This window comes from Pocillopora verrucosa, chromosome 3 (assembly GCF_036669915.1).
Source record: "Pocillopora verrucosa isolate sample1 chromosome 3, ASM3666991v2, whole genome shotgun sequence".
NCBI classification, from domain to species: Eukaryota; Metazoa; Cnidaria; class Anthozoa; order Scleractinia; family Pocilloporidae; genus Pocillopora; species Pocillopora verrucosa.
Genome location: NC_089314.1, coordinates 6,784,621 through 6,805,567, shown reverse-complemented (window position 1 = coordinate 6,805,567; position 20,947 = coordinate 6,784,621). Strand labels below are relative to the sequence as shown.

Below are 20,947 nucleotides of genomic sequence, written 5' to 3'. Positions count from 1 at the left end.
TCAAAAGTAAATTCAAAGGAATCGCTCAGCCTCAAACTTAACACTGTTTTTTTCTTTGTGAGTAAAACTTTGATAATGTAACTTCTTGTGGTGCGTATAAACACTCATTTGTTTGACTAAAATGGCGCCTATGCAAGAAAGCGGGTGAAACAAAGCGTTCTTCTCAAGTTTATTCTTTAATTTTTTGTCTCGTAAGACTCTGCACAAAGCTTTTTTGCTTTTTGACATTAAATACATCGTAAAAGAAAACATTAGTGATAAAACGGGAGACTGAAATAGCCATTAGCAACGAAAATTACAGCGGTAGCACACGGGAAAGTGTAAGATAAATGCTCGAGTGAACACTAACGAGCATCTGGGAAGGATATATTTAAAAAACCCACCTCAAGTCAGTTTAGCTTGGCGACAAATGTTTTTTAAACATTATAAAACTAATGAAATAACGAGTAGTGGTTTATGTCGAAGCCCCTTGTTAATGAATGTAAAATAAGCAGACAGTGAAGGTCACAGAACAACCTGCCGTCGTGTTTCGGCTTATTTTATTTTCTTGGAGAATTTGCATTTGCCCTCAAGCGCATAAATGATGAGGTTGAGCACTAGAGTACAGAGTGCAATAAAAATCAATGCCTCTGTTAGAGAACCATATCTGTGGATAGTTAGTTACGGTGGATTGAAAAGAAGTTCGGTTTATTGTATGGCAGTAAAGTGAGACACACGGTTCGAGGACGAATGATCTTTAAGCTTGGTTGGGTTCGCCGCGAGTGCGACATTTTTCAAACTATTGTGTGAAGTTACACCTGTCTTGGCGGACAAAACAGGAAACAGCTGAATACGAAAACTAAAGATTTTTCTAACGACAGTTTAATTTCTTCTGGACAGGTCACTTAGTATTCTTTCTTTAACTAAGACTGCAAAACAGAAGAAAGAGAACGCTTGTGTCCCGTCCACTGGATCCCAGCCACATGTTATTTACAACCTACTGAACTACGCTAGTTTAAAATCATTCCTTTCTCGACACGAGTCCGGAAAACTTGGCCAAATAGAAACAATTCTTATTTTTCTGTGCCGCACGCAGAGAGACTTATAGAAACACATTGAACCAAGTTGTCAAAACAAAGTGACAGCTTTTTTTGTGTGAATAACGTTAAAGAATGAGTGTTTTTTTCAGTACTTAGTTCAGGTTATTGAATTCCAAAGCTACTGGAATTGATAAACTATGCATTCTTAGCAAAAAATTAATTTGTATGAGACGTTTTTAAGTTTCCTTTCATCTTATTTGGATCAATGTCTTCTCTGCCTCCTAACTTTAATTAGGGTAACAGCTTCCTAACAACGTCACTAGCTGTATTAACAACCGAACCTTCGTTCGTATTTTTTTAGCTTTATTCAAATGACTTCAAAATTGTCAATTTACTTAGGGAAAGATGTACATAAAGTTTAAAAAGCTTTTAATGATAGTGGCGGGCTTTTTTCTTTGCTTGATTTTAGTCCCTCGGGCACAACATCAATCTCCTCCCACTAAGTTGAGTACGTTCATCGTGTATAAGCTACCAGTTCTGTCAATAACGTTAATCCACGATCTTTTAATTAAAAAAACGCCATTGAATTTGCCGACCGGAATTGCGATTTTCATCTTCTTTGTTTATCAAGAACCCATAGACTGTGGAGAAAAAAACCACAGACAGTATTCTCGTAGGATCTTCGCCAAAAGGTCGCGTTCAAATTATTCATCTACCATTAGACTTTAAAGTTCAAACCTGATGTCAAGCCACGAAATTTAACATTTACTGAGCCAAAATTTCTTCTTTTACGATCTAGATGACCCAAACAATATGACAAATTTTAAAGATAATTTGTTCCTATTTAGGCCATCGCGAGCTAGACAACGAAGCAATCACAGAGACCATAAGCGGAAAAGCAACCCACCATGACGCCCTTTACTTTCATTAATTTCCTTTGAAATTGTGAATAACTGGTGGTGTCTAAATGAATAGCTAATTTAGATTCAACTATAATCCTATGAAAAAGTATCTTTTTGCTAAAGAATCTATATGGATGTATATTTGCTTTAAGCCGTCAAATAAAGAGAAAGAAACATTTTATTTGGGCTTTCATAAGAATATTAAGAGTCTTGTTCCAATATTTATGAAAAATTGCATGAGTCAATCTTTGACTCGTAAACAACGTGTCAGAAAAATTTGCATATGAATTTACCAAAATGACAAAGTTTTAGAAAAATCTGTTCGACGGTCACACCGGTGAGGTATTGTGAGAGCGTTCTTTGAAGCGCTCAATTGACCAAACAAGAGTCGGGAGTTGCTTATAAATGTTATAGCTACTTTCTTTTTAAAGATTTCTAAAGAGACTGACCCATTTTATGTTCTTTAAGGAACTGAACAACAGCCCTTTAATTGCGAAGAGAATGAATACTATGGGAATAATGCTTGCAAGAGAATTAACCCCTAAGGACGTTTTAGCGTTAATTGCTTTCCTAATGAATTTTTGCTCCCAATGAAAGAAAGGGGTCAGTAACATTGAATAAAAGTTGATGACCCACCAACATTGCTCAAACAGCGTGTTGATTAAGAAAGTTTCGCGCAACGCGCCTCCCTGCTGTGCTTTTACACGCCTCTCATTGCGTTTGCGTGCATGAGCAAACATATTGAACGGTCATAGGAAGTAAGACAACATGTGGATTGCCACGAGAATCTTGTTTATACTAACAGCGCGATAATTGCCATCTGCGAATCCGCATTTCGAATTAATTTCAAAAGAAGTAGCAGTATTTTTGAAAACGTTTGCTTACTTTATAAAGTTGTCTGTTACATCTTTTCACGAGAGAAGGAAGATATACAAAAAAAAGCGAACATTTGAGATTTAAATAAGACGATTCAAAGTTCAACAGAAGGTGAATGAACAGTATTTTTATCGAAGAATAACTAATCAAAACTGCAGTGTATCTTTTAACACGTGTTTTATTATTTGTAAAGAAAAAATCGGCGAAGAGCTTTGTAAAGTTGAACAATATTACCCCTGAAGCTTTTATGTTAAGACAAACAATTTTCACTGGGATCTGTCAACATGGATCAAAAACAGAGGCTATACTCAATACAGTTAACTAGTATCATACAGGTTCACGCCTAAACTTGATTTGATAGAATCGACGAGAAATCATTAAAAAAATTGATTAGCAAATTCTGGAACATATAACTGGATAGTTCTCTTGGTAATTAAGGTGGTTTTCGTCAGTATTTATTTTCGATGTAGAGGAACGGCACAACCTTAAGAGAAATCAAAACAAACAAACAAACGTATTTTTAATTATATTGCAACAAATAAGCCAGTTCTCATAGGCTCATTATCATAAAACATCACTTACACTAAGAATGTGTTAACTTTTTGATGAAGCTGAAAATAATAAAAAAAGTTATTTCAGCCTTTATGTCACTGATATGGTTGATCTAAAATGACGGTGTTTTATCGCATCTCAAATAGATATTAATGCCGATTGTCACAGTTACTTATCGGTTAGCAATAACTGAATGTTGTTCCTTGAAAATGTCACGCCCAGGAAAATTATGTAGTAGATAACTAGTCATCTTGCCATTATTTTTGTTGTTGATGTTTTTTTCTCGAATAGTGTCTGTGTAGTCAATAAGAAGGCCAGTTTTGGCCAGCTGCCAGCCCACTCAGACACCAAGGTAAGGATTCTGACTTACAGCTTGAACGGAGCTTACTAAGTCACTAATGTAATCTGCGGCGATGAACAGAAGTATCAAGGAAGCCAAGAAATCACTTATTCTTGTAGCCTGTGCTTATATGTAGCCTGTGCGGCTAAACTGTAGTCTGAGCTAGATTGAAGCCTACGCAAAGTTGTGCCCTGTGCTTAGTTGAAGCATGTGCTATGTTGAAGTCTGTGCCAAGTTTTAGCCTGTACTATGTTGGAATCTGTACTATGGTGATTAGTATACAAAGCTTTCGCAAGGGATTATCACACTTTTGTTTCTTAGCGAATCTTCAAGCTTGCAAAAAATCATGAAAAATCTAGATTGAACAGTGAATTCAAATCGTAACCTTCTCTAACCTTGTTTTCTCAGTCTTCACAAAAACTATGTTGTTAGTTTAATTTTACATCTTATTCCTATTACATCTTCATACCTATCAGTGATGCAATCTGCTCGAGTTTTTGCAATACATTGCGCACGAGTGTTGGAAATCATTGCACTTGAGTGTTGAAATCATTACCGTGATATTGAAACATTCTGAATACATAAGCAAGAAGGTAGCTGTTGAATGAAGGAAGATGATTCGGCCACAGATGATTTTTCAGTGTCAACTGATCGAAGAAATTTATCTAGACGATCAACCGCGACAAGGTATGGACGGATAATTGCATTCTTAGGCAGAACTTTCATTAGGAAGAGAAGAATATTATTGGGCTTTTATATCGTGTGATTCCTGGGAAAATGATAGATATCTCGGAAGGAAAACTGCTCGACATCAATAAAAGAAAGATGGCCTCTTGTGAAGAGATCATCTTTTCAGTTCCTTCTAGTTTAGAAAACGGGGTATTTAAAAGGAATTATGACAAGATCTTCTTTCTCGACTAAGTTCTGCCAATGGGATAAAGTATCAGGTTAAAGGTTCCTCTGCCGCAATTGATAACGAATTTCGCCCACACAGAAACAATTCTGAACTTGAATGGAATAGCTGTCAAAAGAAGAATTAGCGGCATGATTGATCACATCTCAGAGTTTTGCTTGCCGCCCCGGCAAAGTCGGTCAACCAAATAGCCTATCAGTTCAATAAAAAGTGTTCCTGGGGGCAGGCGCTTATATTATTTACATGCTCAAGACTTCTCGATTCGTTTACATCAGGATCTACGTTACCTTTTTCCAAGGTACAATTTTATATTTAGGAATACCTGTATCGATCCCATCTTGCTTTCTTGCGTCAGTACTTCGAAACAGACGTAATCCAAGCCAGGGGCCCGTTTCTCAAAGGTCCCGCTAAGTTAACGGGCTGATAAAGCTATATTGTTCTCAGTCAAGATGAGGGTTTTAAAAGTTTTTAAAATTATACAGTAAAACTATCAGGTCAAGAAACAAAATGGAATGGTTAGAGGGCCAGAACCTTCTTCTCTTTTCTTTCTTTTCTTTTCTTTCTCTTTTTGATTTTTAAACATAATATGTCTTCGGGCCAGTTAAGAGTGAGTGTCACCAAAACATCTCGTATCTGACTCTTTCAGATAATTGAAACGATTTAGTTTTCGCGACGGAAATTCACTGTGAATCGTTCTAGCAGCAGAACATCATCAAATTCAGATGTAAAACTAAAAATATAACCTCTTCTTGTCTTTTATTCGAAGTGACTACAAAATTGAATTTGACGAACAAAATATGCGTAGTACTTTACTTTTTATTTACAAGGCCTTAGCATTAATGCAGTATGCTTAGAATTTCCACGTAAACATTAGCTTTAAAGGTGGTATACAGGAACAAGATATTTGGATTTTGAGTGGAACCAGCCCAGTTTCTTCTCACAAAAGTGTACCAGTGCCTAACAGGTACGCTCACTTCAATCTTCAATTATTTAATATTGTCGTGCCCTTCTCTCTAAACTTGACAAATAACCGTATGTTAATTTGCTTGAAATACGCCTCGATTCCAACTGAAAACGAATACGGGTATAAAGGGGTGCTTTGTTTCGAGTAAAGGAATTAATTATTTGCTTTTAAAGCTCCAGCCATCCACCAGAAGACGGTCACTGAAAAAAAAAATTGCCGATGTATTGGCAACACTAGCTAAAATACAAAGTGTACCCTCTTAATCAGCTATTTTACTTTGTGCCTGACGACATAATGTTGACGTCTATCAAAATTGTGTGCATTTTCTTTCTTCAGAAATGGACACAATCACCTTGGAAGCCTGTAATATTTCGGCGTATAACGTATTTCACTAGAAGTAGACAGATGAATGATTTTTTACTAAAAATGAGAGTTGGGCTCACCAGGTGGACTTGTAAACTGATATTGTGTAATTTATCTGGTGGATTTTGCTGCCTAATGCCAGGTGGTATGTCGGGAATACCATCTATTACAGGAATTTTTACTTTGCCAAAGTGCAACAGCCCATCAAAAGCAACATCCCCGAAGGTCACCTTCAACACCACGATGAGACAAATATATCTGTTTCTGTTCTCTTTTTTTGCCTTACTTATCACGTTGGTAGCCCCAATGGTTATCGGAAAAGGGCATCCCGAGAAAAACGAAGAGTCTCCATTTCCAGAGACAAACAAAACCGCTGCAGAATCTCATGATGAAAAGCAAAACCTTTCATTGAATCGTATCATGATCATCAAGGAAAACTACAGCCACGAGGAAACAAATTTACCCCAAACCCTTCGAGGAAAATGTAAGCTATCTTTAGATCGACTGAATATATCATGAAATTAATATAGTATGTGATCTCAGTATGGGGTATATACTAGTTCTAAAGGGAAAAGGCATCCACGTTTAACGTATTGTAGGATGGATAAGGGAGATAAGAGTGGAACTCAAGAGCATTCCGGATGAATTGGACTATCTGCTGAACTTACTTAAATTGATTTCAGACCATTGCTGGAAAGATATACTTAATGTTTTTAATCAAAGCAAAGAAAGTCTGCATTGTAAATGATGATTAGTTCTATCTTTTATCAGCATCTCCTGATACCAACATTAAAGTTCCTATCAAAGGATCCACAGCAAAAACAAAACATGATACCACATCAGAGGACAAGGACCGCGATTTTGATGGCTGTCGAAAAGAGGATATGATCGTCCACACAGCAGAGCTTGGCTTGCCAACAAAGTACATCCAACCTAAGACAATCAACGCCTATCAGTGCAAGGGGAAGTGCTCCCCCAAGCAGTGGAGAAAATACAGCCTTCACTCGCTGCTCAAGGCGTATTTGGAGGAAAAGAAAGGTATCGGTGTTGATAACAATGCATGCTGTGTGCCAACTAAGCTTCGACCGATGTCTCTTATCTATTACGACGAAAAGCTTGGCTTTGTGAGGCACATCCTTGACGATGCGATTGTTCAGGAGTGTGGTTGTTACTGAAAGCATTGCCAATTAATTTCCTCGAAATGGGGGAATTTAGAGTTTATTTGTTGAACGAAATTATACACAATCGACCAAGCCGTAGTATACGGTGCTACGTAGATTAAGCCCAGATGCATTAGTTAGAGTGACATGTTACGATTTTGTCGGTTGATTTTAACAGTTGAGTGCAAAAGGTAAAATTTTATTCCTAAGTATGCTTGTATCAATCCCGTCTTGCTTTCTTGCGTCAGAACTTCTAAACAGACGGAATCCAGGCCAGGGCCCATTTCTCAAAGGTCCCGCTTACTTAGTTGTTTTGAGTAAAGATGGGGGTTTTAAAAGTTTTGAAAATTATACGGTAAAAATATCAGGTCGAGAAACAAAATGGACTGGTTAAAGGGCCAGAATCTTCTCTTTTCTTTAAGTTTTGATTTTGAAACATGATATGCCTTCGGGCCCGTTAGGTTACCGAAATTTTCGAGAAGCGGGTCCCTGGGCTGCTCTGTAATCCTCGGTGTTTCCAGAATTTGAGGATCTTTTTTTTTTTTATTCGCAAAAATTTAGAGAGAGCAGTACATTTTGGTAGAAATACTTAAATATTGACAACATAAAAGAACTTGCTACATTAATAAATATTTTTTTGTGAGTCAGTAAATAGTTTTGAACCTGTAGTAAAAGTTAAGGGTGTGGTCTTTTCGTCCGCTTGAGAGTATTAAAGTGGACAGCTCTCACCGAAAGTGATGCACGTCTCGACAACCTGAACGGAAGCCGTCATTAGAATGGAGTTGTTTGAATTTGACCCGGGAATCAGGAGTTCCATGCTACAGGCGGCTAAGCAGCCATTGGTAATATTAAATATGTATTCCTACCTGAAGAGCGTTGTGTGAAAGCAATGATTTCAGTTAGAATTATGAATGATTATCCTATGAACCGCCCCCATGAATTCGCCCATGGCCGGCTTGTTGTCGTGTTTTCCTCTCTACGACGTCAGAGGGTATCATGCCCTCGAGTATTCTCAGACCACCTCGGTTGCACGTGAAAAGAGCATGACTGATGATGGCGTAACATTTAAAGCTTTCAGGTATCTTACGCTCCTTTACTCTTTGATAAAACTTATCGATAAATGTTCCATTTCTTTCTTCATCTGTTACCTTCGTTGTGCTGTGTTGCAAATCCCAACCAACTGATCCCTCCGGAAACAGTTCATTTCGTTTTTCTCGGCTTCGTCTAGGGTTAGTTTTATATCAGTAAAGTCCATGATGATAAAGAATAACGGAAGCAGATATACTGCGGACAAAGAAGCTTGTGTGCGAAAACAAAAATGCAAAACAGACCTTAAGTGCAACAATATGATTGGTCATGGTTTCTACATTTGGGATTGATATTTACTGTTAGGAAGCGATGGTTTACGTTATACATGTAGCCCATGAAGCAATATCCTTTGTATAGAACATTTCTGGAATCAAAGAGGCATTAAACAAAACGAGTTGATTACATTCGAGTGGGGTCTTGCATTTTCTTGAAACGTCTCCTTCACTAATCAAGATTACTCTTTTCATAAAAAATTAATATACTGTAGCTTAGACGCGCTGACAGTGATAAAGTAGCGATAAATCTAAATGAATTAATTTCAAAGATGTAAAACTAGCGACCGAATGTTTTGTACTGCGACACGTCCTATTTTTATATTCCTAGTAATTGTAATACTGACGGCGACCCATGTGTCAGCCGCCGTACTCAATCATAGGGAATTGCAGGGATACTCATGAGGGATTATATTTAATGAGGACATATCTTAAACATTCCTTCCACCCTTCTACAATCTCTTAGCTATCAAAGGAAGTCTATCTCACGTTCATTACATAAGGTACTCAATGGCATATCAATGGCACGTTCAATCGACATTACAGCGGCTTATGCTATTTTGCGAAACGAAACGAAACCAGGCGAGATACAACGGAACTAAAGGAATAATGCAGTTATATTAAAGATATAAGTAATCTTCAGTCGATAAGGAGGATTTTTATTTATTTCGCAAAGTAGTAATTTCAGAAGAGTCACTATTATGCGAAATCGACTATTTTCAACCTGTGGTGACAACTTGACCTCTTTCATGTCACAAAAATACATTTAAACATTACAAATTAGAATATCACCAAAGATTTTGGCCTCCTCTTGTTCCGTAAACTGTATTAAAATATATTTCGCCAAATAGTAATTTTAGGAGAGATACTATTTTGCGAAATGGACTATTAGTTGATTTCGCAAAATTGTAACTCTTTTCAAATTACTACTACGCGAAATGAATAAAAATCCTTCTTGTTAATTAGTGATAACTCCAAAATCATTGTGAAAGATATCTTTACCATATTAATAAATGTATTTGCATTATTCCTTCAGTTTTGTTATATCTCGCCTGGTTTCGCTTTGTTTCGTTTCGCAAAATAGTATGAGCCCACCATGACCGCCGTAGAGACAAAAAAGCATAGATGGCCACACGAAGCTAAGAGGAACCACCAATTTTACAGAAAAAAGGGCTACTGATCAATTTAAAACTTAACCTGTGGTCAAAGTTACGTTAAATTCATATTTGTTTGAGTTCTGTTGTCCCTTCCCAGACGAACCTTGAGAACAACTACTCTTTGCAGTGACTGAATCCAGAACTTTGGATCGTCATGAGAAGTTTCATTTGCCTTTTAATTTCTCGGGCAATATCAAGGACCAAAGATTCGTAATAGAATCCTTTCCTGCAAGAATTTGTTTCCATTTGTAGCATTTTGAACTGTAGTATCAATAGATCTACAGCTTTTGACTGGAAGCGAAATCAGCCGTCCTTAAGAATATAAATATTTCATGGGAATTGACGGATGAAACCTTTGATATTGAAGATGAGCCGTATATAGCCATAATAGCTTTCATGCACTGATGTGGATCTGATGGCAACAAGAAATTGTACATTGCCATGTTAGGAGAAAACAGATGAAAGCGACTTGATCGCTAATTTTTTCTGTTATCTAGCGAAGATATCTACTCTGATCCTTCGAAGCCATCAGGTTTATTGTTCAGTTTTTCCCCGACATGTGCACCCGTGTTAAATAATTTAACACGGGTGCAATGCGCTCTGCTTTGTCTGACCAGTGTTAGGTACGCGAATGTCGTGTATGAGCAAATGAAACTGAGTCGTCATTCTGGTAAAACCATTGCGGATAACAAATTCACAGAGCGATGGCAATTATTTGTGCAAGTATTTGCTATGATTTAGTAAGGGAGAATTGAATGCGATACATTATTATTAAGAGCAAAGGAACTATCTTCAAGAGCTTGAATGATCAAGGACGTAAGCGCTATATAAAATACACACAAACCTGCAAAAAGGTCTGCCTTGTATTAGCCACTACGCCAGTGTTGGTTCCAAAAAGGATAGATCTTTTTTCTGTTTTGTAGTGAGAATAAATCGTCACCTTCGGAAAACGACACATCATATCAGTTATGCAACCGGCATGGTGAGGTTCTTTGTCATTTTGGTGTCACGGACAATATAACCGAAAGCTTGGTCGACGCATTACTTATAGAAACGCAACGGGATTGTGAATGCAAAGTAGCTGCAGATGCAGATCAAACCACTTCTTCAAAATCGCAGCTTCATCATGGATAATATAACAGGAAGCTTGGGCAACACATCGCTTCTAGGAAAGCACAGGGATTGAAAATGCAAAGCAACAGATGCAGATTTTAAACTACATCTTTAAAATTACTGCTCCATCAAAACAGACTTTTTAAGCTCAAACGGTGGTTCGCTTAGTTAATTTGTGCCTTAGGTCAACCATCGTGACTAGTCATTCGAGAAAATATCAGACTGAACTACCATTTAACACAAGTCTTGTCTCATATTCCATACAGTAAACAAGCAGTCCAGAACGATTCCGTAAAATTGTACGTTTTAAACGCCTAGCGGAAGCAAAAACTTGCTACACTTCAATGCTCTAATGCTTCGTTTCGCTTTATCGAGGTTTTCTAGACAAAGATAGTGTTTATTTTACTTTTCAGTCATTAATTCGCAACCCTCATACATTCCTTTTTATTGCGATAGGTCTGCCATGCCAGTCGCACCCAATTCGGTGGCCTGCCTGTAAATTCAACAAGATCCTCAATGAGTTATTCACTAAGCTAACCAATTTTCTTGAGGTGTTAAAAATGTATCTTATCAGTCGAACCGGTCAAGGGAACATGTGCATTCTAAAGTCCAGTGCGGCTATGTTTACTGTGATGGAATTTCGAGTTGTTGACAGACGCGATTTATGTGACTTTCGATTTTCGTAACTTGTGGTCAACTTATGGGAAAAAAAAACAGATAAACAGAAAGCAAGCGTGACTGTTACTTATAGAATCTGTCAATTCACAAAGAAGAAAGCTTTGGGTTATATAAGCATTTGAATTCGGTTGGTGTACACACAGTCCTTCAAAAGTCGATCAGCAATGTTATTGAAAATAAGCCTGTGCTCTTTTTGAACCTCCAACAATTAAAATTTGCAAATTTGATCTTCTGCACTGGTAACGACTCTGTGAAACGATTAATTATTCAAGCAGTTTGAATAAAACAGACGTTTTCAAACATAAAATTTAAAACACAGCGAAAAAGGAAATAATGGACTTAACGAATAACACATTGGTTGCTGAGTTACTTTAATCGCACTGGACACGACTTTAACCGGCTGTGATTACAAATTACTGCATCCACGAGCGGCGTAAAAGTAACTACTAAAAACTACAGGAAATAATCAATTCTTATTTTAAATACTAATACGAATAGATTGCGCAAAACTTTTGCTCCCACACATTCCACATGAGCGAAAAAAAAAAACGGCGTTAAAAGGGAAAAAAACGGAAAACTTAAAGTGCTAATCAACTGTTGTTTGGATGTAACAATACCTACCCCTTTCTTAAACTTTAAACATTTTCAGCTACGGAAGCTTCCTTTGGGTCCCTCAAATAGCACTTAAAATTTCGAGAAATAAAATCGAATGTTACTCTTAAGACCAGTTCTTTAATTAAATTAAATTTGAAGAGGCAAAAGAGACGCAAATATGGTGATTTCTAATCATTCCCCTGCTTACCTAGAGTCCCAAAAGCACTCAATGAGCAATGAAAGTATCCGTGTTTCTCCGGTTATTCACGCGCAGGAAAGGTCTCGCATGTTTCAAATGCAGGTGTTTCAAGTTATTCATTCATCAACAAAACCATTCTCATCTTCATGGATACCCTACTTCAAGCACCGGCATACAGAAAAGATCAGTTGTATACAAATTTATCCCTACTTGACTCTGATGATCTTTTCCGCTCAGGCTGTCAAAAAATCAGTCATTTTATCAGAATGCACAATCAACTGCGACCCGAGTTGACCACAGATCTCAAACCAAACCTAAGCATGATAAAGATACATTCCCAAATGCGTCTACACCGGACATTTCATGGGCAATGTTCCTGCCAATTTTGATTGACACGATGATTACTTTCAAAACACGGCAGATAAGGGGTAATCTTCTAACGTGTAGCCATTTAAATGAAGACATTAAGACAGAATAATTTTTCTCAGATTTGGTGTGAAATCGCGATAAGTCACGAGGAACAGCCACAACGTTCAACAAAACTGGGCTGTTTTTGCAAAATACATCTCTCTTTACAAGACATAAATAAGGGAAATGATACGCTAAAAAGGGACTCTAGAAGAAACCTAAGACTACAGCGTGTTGCAGCATTGAAAGGGGAATAGACTTAACCCTATAAAATGGCAGGAAAATTCAATGGCATTGATCTTAAACGTTAGGAAGCAAATATTTTTACGGCACGCACGCTAAACATATCAAAAAAACAAAGCTAACAGAGTAGCACCCACTTACCGGTAGCAATGTGTAAATAATTTAGCATTGTTCGAATCTGCTAATTGACTTTGGCAAAATTTAATATATTATAAGATTACTGGATGCCGAGGTCAGAGAATTTCAGACATAGAGGTCAGCCCATTTGGTCACAATATAACAGAACTGTGAGTTGAGGGTACGAAAAACAGAGCAAGAATTTTTTAAAAGTATTTTTAAGTTTTGCACTTTTTGATTAGAAAGAAAAGATATACGAGTTGGACTTGTATTGGGTATTAAAAAAAAATAATGATTGGGAAAAAAGGGCATTTGGACCTGATCCAATAGATATTTCTATTGTTGATAGAGAACGAACAGAAACTGGCAAGCAGCAGTGTTTCGTTATGAAAAATGCTGATCCACAGAATTCATCTCGGTGCGGAAACTATCCAAGAATGTTTATCATCCAAGAGAAAGAGATAAACGATGCATGAGAGTATCGATAACAAGAGGATAAAAGCATTTTATTTAAGTAAATTCGATATCTGATGCTGTATCAAATCACCTTAACTTATGAGATGGAAACTCCTCCCGGACCTCGGACGAGATTCGTTTCATTTTTTAAAAGAGACAACTGTAACTTAATTTAAAACTTCAAATGGAGGTCAAATTCCAGCAAAAAAAGCATATATTTAATTTCTTTTAGTACAGCGTGGAGGAACTGAAACGTCACATGAGAAATCAAGCGAGTGGATAATTGATGGCGTGCTCATAGTCGCTTGAAGTTACCCTCTCGTCGTTTATCAAAGAGCACGCATTTCAACGGTTTTTTGCATAGTTTAACTATTTCTCAAGCTATGAAACTTGCGTGATGGTATTTGGACTTGAACTTGAATCTTCTGTCATCTACAAAGTTAGAGTCTTGACGTGTACCGGCGTTGCGTTTGGTTGGGTAACACCCCATAAGTAATTAACGCAGCTAATTCTATAGAAAAAGAAAAAATCACATTTATTAAAAGACATTTTTTAAGTCAATACCTGTTGGTTTTTGTAGAGAGGGTTTATATGGGGGAGGGGAAACCGGAGAACTCGGAGAAAAATAATACCCAGGGAGCCAGGACAAGAAGGTACAACAAACTAAACTTGCATGAAAGCCAGGTCAAAAGGGGTGGAAAGAGAGTGTTCTCACCATTAATATATTCATGTTCCCCAAACATGGATAACAAGAGGGGAAAATAATGTGAGCCAGGGAAGGAGATTATCAATATGATCTTTGGCATGTCGTAGGTCTCACGATGGAGATGAAATAAATGATGTAAAATCCTTGCGATTTTGTTGTCATGCAGTTTTAGCATTGTTTTGTTAATTGCTATATTTGGCTCACCTTGGCAATTTAAAAATCTTGACTGTGTACATGTTTGCCAAAAGTTCGACACACGAAGGCACCGTAATGATAGCACCACTGGTGATTGAGATTTTTAAACAAAGTCCTCTGCAATCCAAAATATGGAATCAAACTCTATATGACATGTAGTTCAGAGTTATCCGTTAGCAGAAGATTGGACTTAGCTGTTATTTGAAGGACGTTTATAAAGAAAAGTCACAACAAACGACTCCTATATAAACAACATTCTCGATGAGAATGTCCTCCTCCATCTCCGTATGTTTTTTTTGTTCAAAACAGTATCGCTATTGTTGGTAGTCTAGGACTTTTCTGCCCATTCAACTCACCGGAGACAAAAGGCTCAGCTAGCTTGTCATCTCGAAGTCCTTTCGATATCCTTATTCCCTGTCAGTGTTTCCCCTTAGAGAGTAAGAACATTTTATTCGTTTGTAAATTCTATCACTTGAAACTAGTTTTGAAAAATGTTATCTGTGTGCCAACATTTTTTGGCAACTGATGCATTTCTGGATATTTAACTCACATATGTTGACTGTGAAGATATTTTTGGCTCAAACACTGCTGCCTCTAATTGTTGTTGTAATTTTTTACAGAAGACCATCTACATGTGGATGAAGATCAGAATTTGAACAAGACAAAGAGACGGACTCTTCAACTACAGCTAGAAAACTGTAACCTTCGCAACGAATTTACTCCAGCTGGATTGTTGCTTTTCATATCGAGTTTTTACCTCCCTTTTTCACATAAATCAAAGTGGAATTTATTTCAATGTAAGCTTAATAAGTGAAGCTTCTTTGAAAACTGTTTTCCATATATTTTTAAAGCAAAGTGAAATCCTTCCAAGAGACCACATCAAACATGTGGTCTCCCTATTTGATCTTAAAATAAGACCTTAAAAGAAAGCCTAATTACCTCGACATTTAAGCCTCCATCAGTGTTGGGATTTCAAAAGAATATGCTCAGGACAGAAAGGACAGCTTTCTGTAAGTTCCAGTCTAAGATGAGATAAAAATTTGGAATCGATCGAACAAACATAGTCAAACATTCCTCGGAAACGCCCTTGCGGTGTTCGCGTGAAATTTTTCCTGCGTCACATTTGGCCTTTTTCCAAAGGATAATCTGCTTTGTTTGACACCCTATCAAAGGTGGCTACATCTCGAGGTCAAATTGTTTTCGAATCGGACAATTCTATAATCCTATATACTATGCTTGATCGCAATTGCACGCAACCAAAACCTGGAGGAATCTCAAAGCTCAAAAGACGACTCTGTGAATGTCAAAAGGATAAAGGGGGTGAGTTTCGGAAGAAACTGTGGTGCTGCGTCAGTGGGAGGGTAATTTAGTGTTATTAACCGAGTTGAAAACGTAAATTAGCCACCGTAGAGAGTTTAAAGGCTGAAGTTTCGAGCGTCAGCCCTTCGTCAGAGCTGTGAATGTCAGCCATAAGTTTGTCCGTGTTGCCTAAGACGGAACAATTTTCCAAAATACTTACTGAATAAAATTATGATCAACACATGATGTGCACTGTCACAGTTTTTGGGGTGTCCAGTACCTAAGTCACCAGTGCTTTGGTTATCCCCTCTAGGGATCCCCAAAACGTAAAAAGTCATCTGGACAGCAGACTGGGGCAAGTAACATGGCCTTGTCATCCCCTCTAGGGAAAAGTGGATCAAATGAGAGACTGAGGCAAGTAACGTGAAATTAGTCTTTTATTTGTCGTGGGAAAAACCATAATTACTTTAAGACGTCAGAAAATTATCATTTAAAGTTAATTCTCGCACTTGGGATTGTGTTTGGTGGAGAGAAGTGTTCTGTTGTTGTAAAGCATCTTGGAAAGAGCGATCAGTCAACAGTTTCAAGTGAGTTGCTTCGCATGTAGAGAGTTCAGCCGATCGATTTAAGACACGTACGGAAGGAGGATCTTTTTCACTTGTTGGGATTTTGCGTTTAAGAAAGGGACAGAAACCTTGTCCTTTGCGATGAGCTTTGAGTCTGAAAGTAATCATAACTGTCTGACTTGTTTAAATGTGTGCGTGTGTGTGGGAAAATTTCCTCTGGCTTTAGTGACCTTTGCAATATAATCAGAAATTTACTACGAGTTTGGACAAGTCAGTGGCGGATCAAGGGGAGGGGCCCGGGCCCCCCCTTCCTTATTTTGGGTAAAAAAAAGAAAAGGAATCGTAGAAGGAAGAAAAGCCGGCAGGGCAAGCGACAACCCCCCCCCCCCCACCCAAGACAAGTACCTTGGCAGGACAAGTATCTTGGCAAGCAACTTGCGAGGACTCCTTACAAATAGATCCTCAAAAAAAAAAAAAACCGAATGGAACACCATATAAATAAGGTTTTGGATATCCTAGTTTATTGATTGAAACACCTACTGCAAATGCTTTATCATTGTTATTGACATTTTTATCCATTTTTAAACAAGATTTTACATTAAAGCCATGGAAAATGAATTAAAGAGGTTATCTCTGGTCTATCCCGCACCTCATATTGACTAGGATACCCAAAAACCTTTAATATGGTGTTCCATCCCATTATTTTTGAGAATCTATTTTCAAGGAGTACTTGCAAGTTATCACGGTTACTTGGGTTTGATTAGAAATTCTTTGACCAAATGACAAACATAACCCTGAGAGGCTGACAAGTATCCTTTCTTCAGTTTGGCCTAAGGGAAAAAAGAAATATTTCTACTTCTTTGATTTAGGGCATGATTGTTTTGGTGTTCTTCTAAGTTCTTGGTCAACAGCTTCTCCACTTTTGAGCTTATTTACATACATACATACATGCATACATATGTACATACATTCTTTATTTGATAAAGCCGGTTGTAAGATGGCAGCAAAATGCTGATGTGGAACTACTATGTAACAGTATAAAATGACAAAAATATGTATCAAGTAAATATTACAATTTTAAGATGGTATGAGAGTAATAATGATAAAAAATAATAGAAAGAAATTTCAAACATTATGATTTTAAACTAACATAAAAAATATACGAAGGCATTTGTTTTGTTATTGGTTGCTGTTGAATTGGTACCAAATGAAATTTGGTCAACAGTCTTTGAGCACTAATTGTTGCTAATGCTTTTTAATTGCCACAGATCACAGTCATATAAATTGGGAGAAAAGAATATGATTGCTTCCCTAATTGAAGATACCAAGTACTTAGTGATGTGGGTAACCTTTCAAAGATTTATGTCAACCATCTAATACAACTAAATGAAGCAGGTCCAAGTTATAATATTGTGATACCAGTAGGGCAGTCTTATATGAAGGAATATCCATATGACTAAAGATTAATTGAGTTTCCCCTCCTCTTTTAAGCTCAAGGTGGACAAGAAATAATTTCCATCTTCTTAGTTTGCATGACACTGATCTTTTGCCATTAATGATGATGAAAAACAATAATGTCATGAGAATTTAGAGATTCAACAGTTACTGAACTTATGAAGGAATGCCCCTTTCACTTAACATTTGGTTGTCCCCTTATATTTGAGGTCCAGAATTGAATACAATAATTTGGTTTATATAATTGTGAGGATTTGGTTATCCCTCCTTTTTTTAGCTGAAGGTGGGTAAAAACAATTCCATTTCCCCAGTTTGCAGCATATTTCTATTTATACAAAAAATAGACAATGTAAAACAAAGGGTGAAATGATAATTAAAGAATACAAAACTGACTCATTGACCAGAAATTAAGAAACCACAGTGAAAGGGATACCCACTTTACTAAGGTTTTGGCTATCCCTTCCTCAGGTAGAAACACAACACATCTCTTTTATTTGGTTCACATTATCGTCCCCTACTCTACAAATTAAGTTAAGGCAATGTTCATCATAAAAATTGGATCTGCCATGAACATGGCAGGCACATTGAAAAGGATACCCAGATTAATTGGAATGTGGTTATCGTCCTCTCCTTCCCAATCTGATCTTTTCCTCTTCCTCTAGTTCACATTACTGTGCAGTAACTTGTATGATAGCTATAAAAAACATTGTTCATTACATGCAGCAGAAAAGGTGGCAATTCTTGAATGAAGTGCACTAGTCAACAATTATAGAAAAGGCTTTCAGGGTACCTTCTCTGTGATTTATGCATCATCATTTCATATAGTATGATAAGAAATTACAACAAGAATTAATTAGAGAAATAAATCACAATGGAAACTTTCTTAAAGAGCAAGAGCAGAAACCTTAAAGGAAATAATTATTCATCAGGAATTTTCTTCTTTTGTTAACTCATTAAAAGTAATTATATTTATTCTGTTTCCTAGTGAAAAGCTATGTTTAGATGTAGATCACATCTATAGTTAGTGATTTAACCCTTTGCCTTCAAGCGTGCTTCTCTTAATAACAGCAATTGTCAGTATTAGATTGTACAATTAAATAAAGGTAGAGAAAGTAAAAAAATACATTGTTGAACAGCAAGTATTATATGACAGGGGGCAACTATATAGCAGCTCTCAATTTCTTAAAAGATATCCACAACAGTACCTGACCACTCTGTGGGAAGTGTAGCAGTCCTGCCAATCCATTTCATTGCTATTGCATGCAATTTATCATGTCTTCAAAATCCTTGTAGAAGCACAACGGTATCGAAGAGGGTAATAAAACATCAGCGATTCGGGCTCAGGGATGCCGAAAACACTGGTATACCAAAAAAAGCCGAGAGCTCAAGTCCGAGTCTGGGCAAAACAGATTGGACTTGGTTTTGAATCAGAGGGGCATAAAACTCTCTGCTCCCCTAAAAAAATTAGGTCATGCGGTAGAACATATTATACGTATCAATCAAAGAATGCTTGTGGTACGACAAAAAAAGCCCTCATACTTATGAGGCTAGTGGAATCGAGAAAAAAGATATGAAAAACAAGGACTACGAAAAACCGTGAGGAAGCTTTACAAATGTTAAGCTATGTTCCTTAACGATCTCTCATGGTGATCCGTTTTAATCACACTTTGAGTGCAGTCGCGACCGAACCCCAAAGTATCACAACCCCATCACTAGACCAGGCCAGGAGAGACATTCAATAAGCTGAAATGGGAAGGGTGATCAAGCGTTATATATTTCTTTGTTTGTGTCCACCACGAAAGCTGCAACGATCCGTTGAACAAATACCGCAGTAATACATTCGGGACTTGAACTGATAGTGCTCCGAGTAGTCTGTCAGTTGTTATAGCCTTTTACCTGGCTCACAAAAAAAGAGAAAGTATTGGAGCTCCACGAGGAGCCATTGAATAAGAAGGATTTGAGAGACCAAAGAATACTCCGAAAAGAACCATGAAAACATATAATACCCTAAAAATAAGCGATTGCATCATTGATTCCTCTCTCTTTGTTCCTTATGAATCGAGCTTCTTCTGTAGATGTAGTTCAGTCCATAGAGTATTTCGCAGAGAAGAAACCTGGGTCCACGATTGTTTTTGTTGTAATAACTGAATATAGAAAATGCACTTTTATTTTCCAGAATATCTAATTGCAATTTTTGAACTTTTGTTCCACCGGAACTGTATTTTTTGTAAAAGCTGACAGAATACAATCTAATCTTGCCAATAGAGGGTCCTTAAAGAATTAAGACCGCTTTAGAAGAAAGGAACAGATTTTATTATTAAAGAGAATGGTTTGCCTTCATCACCTGCTCCCATATTGCAAGAAAATTTGTCTAGCTTTTAATTTTTCGTACGTGTCATTTTATATGGTTTCATACGCAAGTGTGGTTTATTGCATTTAAGATTGATTTTCAAAATGGGATATGAATTACTGTTGTCTATCTCGACACAATTAGTTTTTTCATCGAAAATAATCTTAAAAGCTAAGCCGAAAGTTGATGATTAGGTTTCATCTGTCATCGGTGATGTTTTTTCCTGATTAAGTATTTCGGAAGGCTGTTTCTAAATTTGTCAAATCAATACAGGAGATATACACAAAAGGGGAAGGAAACTTTTAAACCACTGCGAAAAAGTATGTCTAAACTACTGGTGGTATTTTTGATGAAAAAAATACAAATGTCAATCAGAAGAGGACGTGTTTATAATGAAGTAGCGATAAGCTTTTGAAGCTTTGTTGTCTTCAATACACCTATCTACATGTTTTATTTTCTGAAGAGAATTAAAGACGGGAAATGTAGAGCAATTTCAAACAAAACAAAACATTCTGCATATTAGATTAGAACGCCTTTTTTTTTCTTTTTAAACAAGGTTTTTGGTCTTTCCGTGCTTTATGGCACATTTCATAAATGTGATAGCAGCGAAATATCGTCAATTAATAATTGTTTCTTCACTGCGCTGTCGGGTTTCAATATCAAGATAGCGCTGCTAGTTGAAATATTAAAAAATATCCGGCAAATTGGAAAGGCAGATTGATTGGTCACGGTAGAGGCCTGCTCTGCTGTTAAAAGAAGGCAAGATTAATTTCCTCGAATTTCAACCAAAAACTGTGGACTGAAACATCGACGTTCTTCCTATTTATCATGCTTTACAACACTCTTTTTCAGTTATTTTTACGCGTGACTCTTTAGATGAAATTTGAATTAAAAGATATTGATTCTTAAGATCATTTTGAACTGAGAAATAAAATGATATAAGAAAAAAAGAACTTCTTGA

General features: G+C 37.0%; 1 protein-coding gene and 3 long non-coding RNA genes across 6 annotated transcripts; 2 read left to right on the top strand and 2 right to left on the bottom strand.

Moving 5' to 3' along the window:
* Window positions 1-4,755: 4,755 nt before the first annotated feature.
* Window positions 4,756-8,582, top strand: LOC131777376 (bone morphogenetic protein 10). Of its 3 annotated transcripts, XM_059093670.2 has the most exons (4): window positions 4,756-4,900; window positions 5,477-5,566; window positions 5,903-6,413; window positions 6,701-8,582. In XM_059093670.2, the coding sequence occupies exons 3-4, from the start codon at window positions 5,972-5,974 to the stop codon at window positions 7,102-7,104; spliced, it is 846 nt and encodes a 281-aa protein (XP_058949653.1). In that variant the 5' UTR covers window positions 4,756-4,900; window positions 5,477-5,566; window positions 5,903-5,971; the 3' UTR covers window positions 7,105-8,582. The 3 variants fall into 3 exon arrangements, with proteins under 3 accessions (XP_058949653.1, XP_066020389.1, XP_066020388.1); XM_066164292.1 differs by lacking the exon at window positions 5,477-5,566 and having other exon boundaries at window positions 4,848-4,900; XM_066164291.1 differs by lacking the exon at window positions 4,756-4,900 and having other exon boundaries at window positions 4,945-5,566.
* Window positions 8,583-10,572: 1,990 nt separating this feature from the next.
* Window positions 10,573-12,799, bottom strand: LOC131777389 (uncharacterized). The gene is made up of 3 exons (XR_009339624.2): window positions 12,201-12,799; window positions 12,020-12,081; window positions 10,573-11,213 (listed from the first exon to the last, which is right to left on the bottom strand). It is a non-coding gene; the product is annotated as an uncharacterized lncRNA (long non-coding RNA).
* A 645-nt stretch (window positions 12,800-13,444) lies between these two features.
* LOC131777373 (uncharacterized) lies at window positions 13,445-15,402 on the bottom strand. The gene is made up of 4 exons (XR_009339618.2): window positions 15,256-15,402; window positions 14,673-14,745; window positions 14,326-14,433; window positions 13,445-13,926 (listed from the first exon to the last, which is right to left on the bottom strand). It is a non-coding gene; the product is annotated as an uncharacterized lncRNA (long non-coding RNA).
* Window positions 15,403-15,419: 17 nt separating this feature from the next.
* LOC136279880 (uncharacterized) lies at window positions 15,420-19,618 on the top strand. Its single transcript, XR_010717042.1, has 3 exons — window positions 15,420-15,636; window positions 15,929-16,029; window positions 17,450-19,618. It is a non-coding gene; the product is annotated as an uncharacterized lncRNA (long non-coding RNA).
* The last annotated feature ends 1,329 nt before the right edge of the window (window positions 19,619-20,947 follow it).

Bases quoted from the DNA above. Each gene is read 5' to 3' on its own strand.
- LOC131777376 (XM_059093670.2), top strand. From the start codon at position 5,972: ATGAATGATTTTTTACTAAAAATGAGAGTTGGGCTCACCAGGTGGACT. The intron at 6,414-6,700 runs GTAAGCTATCTT...ATCTTTTATCAG, and splicing joins CCAAACCCTTCGAGGAAAAT to CATCTCCTGATACCAACATT.